General features: G+C 42.3%; 1 protein-coding gene across 6 annotated transcripts in view; it reads left to right on the top strand.

The window, feature by feature from the left end:
• Window positions 1–1,814: 1,814 nt before the first annotated feature.
• Window positions 1,815–6,790, top strand: part of CLCN4 (chloride voltage-gated channel 4) — a 67,998-nt gene continuing 63,022 nt past the window's right edge. The window contains exons 1-3 of one of the 6 annotated variants that reach the window (XM_046673222.1): window positions 1,815–2,000; window positions 2,298–2,448; window positions 3,182–3,434. In XM_046673222.1, coding sequence (XP_046529178.1) covers window positions 3,390–3,434 — 45 coding nt within the window. In that variant the 5' untranslated portion in view covers window positions 1,815–2,000; window positions 2,298–2,448; window positions 3,182–3,389. The remainder of the gene's footprint in view (window positions 2,001–2,297; window positions 2,449–3,181; window positions 3,435–6,790) is intronic. The other 5 variants (XM_046673221.1, XM_046673219.1, XM_046673224.1 and 2 more) reach the window with 5 other exon arrangements.

Below are 6,790 nucleotides of genomic sequence, written 5' to 3'. Positions count from 1 at the left end.
TTTTAGTAGGGGAGGGGGAGCACGAGGCCTTGCTGGTTGGCACCTTCCCAGCAGCCTGCGTTTGGCCTTGCAGACTGAATTTCTTTTCCCTTGACTGTCTGGACTTCCCTTATTAGTTTTCATCTTTAGCTGTCTTTGGCCTTGTGAGGCTGAATCTCGATGTCTGGACCTTGACTTCCTGGGAAAGACAGCTCACTCATATACTAAAGAGGGACAGAAAGACCTGGTTAGTTTTAAACAACAGCTGATTATGCTGAATATGCACAGCTGCAGATAGCAAAGCTTATCTCAAAGTTTTTGTTGTTTTCTTCTAGCCCAGGGAAGATTTTTTTAACCTCTTCGTCCTAGGTTTCAACACTGTAGTGAATTCACTTCCTAATTGTTTTCTATTTTCATATATAAAGGCATTTGTGTCTATATAAATATCTTAAACTGTAGGGGCGAGAGACTTTTGCCTTCTTCCCTTTTAGGCTCTTTGGCTGATCTAATAATTACATTGACAGAAGACGCAGTCACAAGAGAAAGACTAATTTTGTACCTATGGCAGCGCATAGAAATATGAGACTCCAAGAAGCGACCAAAGCAAGCAGCTTTTATGCCTTTTAGAGAAGGAAACAATAAATTTGTGAAGAATTGACAGAACAAGGGGGTTTGGGCTTGGGGCAGCAAACTAGCAAAGAAGTAACCAGGTTTGTTGCTCTAGCCTTCTGGCCCCTGGATTCCCTTTCTGAAGATAAGGATGCTTTATATCCTCCTGGGACAGGCAGGGGGCCTTCACATGGGAGATTTATTTCCCGCTTTCAGGGGGACAAAGGAAGGTCAGAGTGTCCTCCTTGCATGGAGTTATTTCTTAAGTAACTTTGTTCAAAATAATCAATATGCCAAAGTCGCATATTCGGCTCTCCTTCACCACCTACCCAGGGTAGACGGATGGTCAGCACAGAATGCTTTGGAGCTCGCTTGTTTATCATTTAATACACTATGAACGTCTTCCCATGTCAAAAAGTGTTGCTACCACATTAGTTTTAATTCTTCCATTGTATAGATGTCTTATAATTTAACCTATCCTCTGTTTTGGGAGCTTTAACTTGCAATCAGTGCTTTAAGATCATAAATAATATTGCAGCCAACTTTCCTTAGGTGATTCTTTGCACTCCCTTCCCACAAGGGCAAATTCCTGGAGCAAATGATACCAACAGCTGCTGGGCCCACAGTCTTTTTCACACTGTGCACACTTGTAAGGCTTTTTGTAGGAATTACTACACAGCCCACCAGGAAGCTTATTCAATTTACATTCTCATGAGTGGTATCTGTTTTTTTTTTTTTAAATCTTTGCTAAAATGACAATTTCATAGGTGGGGTGGAGGATGGTGGAAACTCTTTCATTCTGTTGAAAATTGCACCGCCCAGTTTTGGGCCTTTTCTGGATCGCCTGTTTGCTGTAATGTTTTTTTACACTTGAGCAATCACCCCGAAAAGTGAAGGTGAAATTAACCTATTGGCAAAAAAATCGCCGCAAGATGAGGAAGGTGCCTCTACTTTAGTCATTTCCGCCAAGCGGGAAAACAGAACAAGTCATTTTAGACCGCAGGAGGGCATTTTACAGACCACCAGCTCCCACCGATTCGTGGAACTCCTGCAGTCTCCCTCTAGTCTGTACAGCCTCTGAGGACAGCGCAGCCTGTGTCGGGACGCTGGGTTCTCTCCGGACACGAAAACACCGAGTGTTGGAGGCGAAAGAAATTGGCCTGGCGGGCCTCCAGAGCCAAGAGGTGACTGAGCCGGCTGGGCAGGGCTGAGTGGCTGGGCCGAGCACGTGACGCTCCCAGCCGGGCCCGCGGAGAGGTGGGGGTGGGCCCTGGGCGCCTGAGGCTGAAATCGACGTTTGCCTCTGACAGGAAAATGAGCCTGTCAGCTTCTGTCTCCATCAGACCCTCCACCAGGAGCAGGGGATTTCGGTAGTATTTTAACTTTCTATCTCAGGAACCTGAAAGCAAAAGGTAAGTTGCTTATCACTTAGAAAAACAAACGAGAGGAGTGACCTAGAAAACCACACGGCCACTTTGTTGAATTTTTAAAATCTCATGTTGAAAATAATGGATGGCTGTGAGAGGCAAGGGCCCATATTTATCCCCAAATTAGAGACTGACCTTATGAACAGAAATTTGGTTAATCTGGAGGGAATGGTGGTAAAAGGGGCCGGGTTAAATATAGAATGACATGAAAGCTGCTGGAATAAATAGCAAGTAAGTAACGCCTGCCTGCTTGTAAAACCATCTATTTCACATCTCTTTCAGGGGCCTGAGCCAAGGGAATGTTAAAATTGCGATTTAAACTCAAGTGAAAGTAAACTAATCTATATGAAATTGGAATACAAATAAAAACGGTTCCCGCTTTTGCCCCTTCACGTTTCAAAACCGGTTGTGTGGTTTGGCAAAAGAAAAGTTGGTATGTTCACTGCTTAAGTTTGAAATATGCCATTTCAAATTTACAGCATGATCACAGTTGGAATTTTCTAAGGCTTTGTAGGCAAGGCTGTTTCAGTTGTGAGTGAGAAATGACATCGTACGTATTTTCTGCAATAGTAAGATGACGCACTTCTGCAGAATGTCATAAAAATTAGAAAACGTGAAATAATGAGTTATTGCGAATTAACTCGTTCATGTCGGAGAGTTCAAATTCCTTGCCAGAAGATTTAAGCAAACATAGACACAAGCACAGCCATGCTCATGCAATAGTGCTTTATTTTAAATAATCAAATATTCGAGTAAGTAGTACAGATACGTGGTGTCACAATTTTTTTCTTTGGCAAATACAAATAAGTACTGGAATGCAGCTATTGAGAGTAAATAAAAGCTTTATTCATCAGTGCAATTAGTCTAATAATCCATAATGAATATGCTTCAAATTAAAGTATCTGATATATGATTTGAAACATTGAACCTCTATGCAAAGTATGTCCATGCACTCTATATTTTAACTGTCATTTTGATCCGCACAAAATATCTTTATTTCTCCATTGCATTTGGTAAAGACTTTTTAAAATAAAACACTAAATTGTTTCCTTTCATTACTAATCCCCTTATTGCTAGCGCTTTTGAAATCCTATTACATGCTTGGAGCCTGTAATCATTTGGATTTCTCCTTCTGTGCGCTGTTTGTTTCCCATACTTCGTGAAAGGCCAGGCAAGCTGCGCGCAGCAAGCAAACCGCCCAGAAAGAAGGCCGAAGCGGGGCTTCCCCGCCGCTAGCTCCTCACCTCCAGGGACTTCCAGGGTCTTCCCCCAGCCCCCGCCTCACCCAGAGGGCGTCACGTGCCGGCGTGAGGCCTGCCTCCTGGTGACGTCACCGCGCTCGCAGCCGTCGCGCTGAAGAAAGGATGCTCTAGGATGCTGTGCAGGTGGGCGGCCGGGCTGCGCCATGCGGCACTGCAGGTAAGGGGCGCGCGGCGCCGACTCTGCAGGCGGAGCCCCAGCCCGCGGGCCTCCAGCCCGTTGGCACCCCAGAAAGCAAAACTCGGGTCTCTGGCTGCTGCGGCTGCTGCGTGCACCGGGCGGGGGAGGGCTGTTGCAGGCCCACGCGTGACTTGGGTCTTGGCATGCTCATCCTGGGAAAGTGGGCAGGGGCCAGACAGAAAGACCGAGGCATTTTGCTCCGGAGGGAAAAAATCTGGAATGATCACAATACGTGCATTATAAAGAGAGAGAGAGGCTTGTCAAAGATGACTATCAAATGTTTTCTGGCTATCATTGTGCTTGTTAAATAATGACACGTTTACTAATTCTCCTTACGGGGTTTGTCCTCAGTATTTAGCCTGATTTCTTTCAAAGCAGAAGCTGCTTTGCTTTGAATGGAATGGAAACTTCTTGATTAGCGGTTTAAGAGCTAGATGTGCAAGCTGAATCGTTTTGCATTATTTTTGCAAGGTTCTAGCGTTTAAAGTGGATATGTCAGAAATGTATTTTGTTTCTTCCAGGTGTTTTAAATAGATGTGAAAATAACAGTATCCAATAAGATAAAATAAAATAAAATGTAGCCTCCGAAGGTAACGTGCGAGTGAAAGAACGAACGAATCAACTACATCTTTTCAGAACCAAGCGGTCTGTAGAGGGGGTGGGGGTGGAGACGAACACCCAAGCCCAAGAATTCCCAGGGTTCTTTTTAATTCCCTCGCTGAATAATTCGCCTCCTGAAAGAAGGGGCTTGATGACTCAGCGGCAGATGGGGGGGGGGGGGGGGAGGGGGCTTCGGGTCTAGCGGGAGAGGGGGTGTGTGGCATTTTAATGGACTCTTTTGAGAGTTCTGACCTGTGTTTACGTTCTTTTCTCTGGTTCAAATACAACCCGAGGCCAGGACGTGTGTGGGCACCCTTAGGAGAATGTGGCATTCTTTTCTGTAAAACACGACCCTTCTGGAAGCCTTGGTTTCAGTAAACTGTGTAGGAATTCACATCATGAATAATTTGACCCACCAGCTACTATGGGAGGATCTGTAAAGCAATGCTATTTTAGTTGATGAAGAAGGCATTTCTTTTTTTTTTTTTTCTTTTTTTTTTTTACAGTGGATTTACTATGATCTCAGGCAGCCCAAATAGCTTTGGCCCTGAGAAAGAGATTATGCTGCCACCGTCTGCTTTATTTGCCAACCCATTTTCAATTGATTTGCTCTGGTCATTTCTTTCAGAGTAAGGCAAAGCTAGAAAAACCTCAGAGAACTCTCTTCCAACGTAGAACTTTGTAAGATCCATCCAGAAGACATCAGGGGGAAAAGAGACAGGATGTGAGCCCTGTTTAAAGAAAATGTGGATGTGCATGGGATGTAATCAGCCAGACTTATCATGTGCTAAAATCAAAATAATGTTTCTGAGAAATTAATGCTGTGTTGGAAAATGAGCTGGCAAGCTGTTGGGACATATACTTCAGCCTAGAGAGCCAAATGTCAAAATTATGTCTATGTCAATATCTGTGTCTATGTCTGTATCATGCCTATATCTCTGAGTCTATATCTATATTCATATCCATCTATGTCTATATCTCCATGTCTATATCTATAGCCATGTCTCTGTCTATATCCATGTCTATATTTTTATCTCCATGTCTATATCCATATCCATGTCTGTCTATATCCATGTCTATATCTATATTCATATCCATCTATGTTATTTTTATCTCCATGTCTCTGTCTATATCCATGTCTCCATGTCTATATCTATATGTCTGTGTCTGTATCTATATCCATGTCTATATCTTTATCTCAATGTCTCTATCTATAGCCATATCCATGTCTATGTCTGTATCTATGTCTCCATGTCTATATCTATATCCATATCAATGTTTTGATCTGTATCTTTGTGTCTATATCTATAGCCATATCTGTATCTGTCTCAATGTCTATTATCTGTGTCTCCATGTCTATATCTATATCTCCGTGTCTATATCTATATCCATGTCTATATCTTTATCTGCATGTCTGTATCTATATCCATATCCATATCCATGTCCATACCTATATCTCCATGTCTCTGTATCTATCATCTGTGTCTTTACTGTAGTCTTTTTTTTAAATGTATGTTTAACTTTATAACAAAATGCCCAGCTGTTTTCCAGGATGGGTGTACCATTTTGCATTTCTACTAGCAATGTATAGAATTTCAGTTGCTCACCATCCTTGCCAGCACCTTGGTGTTAGATATTTTTAAAAGTTTTAGCCTTGCTAGTAGGTATGTAGTGGTATCTCCTGTGTTTATTTTTTTAAGTGAATGAGTCTTATTATATGTAGATTATTCCCTGCTAGCACCTTGGTATTGTCAGGTTTAAAAAAAAAAAAAAACTTTAGCCATTCTAGTTGGTAGTAATGGTATCTCGTATTTTAAAAAAAACATTTTTTTTTAATACTTTACTGATTTATTGGGTTTTGGGTCTGTTTCCCCTGCTGGAACGTGAACTCCATGAAGGTGGAGGTTCATGTCTGTCTTGTTGGTTCCTCTGTCTCCAGCACTGGGCATGGTACTGGGAATATTTAGTAACTGTTTAGTACACTAGTCAATGTCAAGTAATTGAACAAGTCCCGAAGGCCTGGCGGGAACCACCATGCTCCTGCCAGCAGAGGTTAAACCCTCCGTGGCGCCTCTGCTCTTCTCAGGGATGGTGGGTCAGGGATGAGCTGGATTTGGCGGCACATGGTTTCAGGCTGAAATTACTACCAAGGAGGAGATAGCTAGCAGCTTTCGTTACCTAGTTGGTAACTGATCTTTATTTTTTATCAGTTATTTTCAAGCCCCTGGATCCAACCATGTCTGAAGCTTCAATTTTTTTTTAAATTTTATTCTTCCCATCCCTCAACCCCTGCCTCTGGCAGGCACCAATCTGTTCTCTGTATGAGCTTTTAAAAAAAATTTTTAGGTGACACATATAAGAGGGATAATATGATATTTGTCTTTCTTTGTCTGACTTATTTCACTTATCGTAATGCCCTTGAGGTCCATCTATGTTGTCGCAAATGGCAAGATTTCATTCTTTTTTTTATGGCTGAATAATATTCCGTTGTATATGTACGCACTACATTTTCTTTATCCCTGCATCCGTTGATGGACACTTAGGTTGTTTCCATGTCTTGGCTGTTGTGAATAATGCTGCAGTGAACATAGGGGTGCAAATATCTTTTTGAATTAGTGTTTTAATTTTCTTTGGATAAATACCCAGAAGTGGCAAAGCTGGATCATATGGTAGTTCTATTTTTAATTTTTGGGGGAACCTCCATACTGTTTTCCATGGTGGCTGCGCCAATTTAC

The sequence above is a fragment of the Equus quagga genome, chromosome 10, assembly GCF_021613505.1.
Source record: "Equus quagga isolate Etosha38 chromosome 10, UCLA_HA_Equagga_1.0, whole genome shotgun sequence".
In the NCBI taxonomy this organism is placed as follows: domain Eukaryota; kingdom Metazoa; phylum Chordata; class Mammalia; order Perissodactyla; family Equidae; genus Equus; species Equus quagga.
Note: the sequence above shows the minus strand (reverse complement) of the source record. Positions and strands in the feature narration are given on the sequence as shown.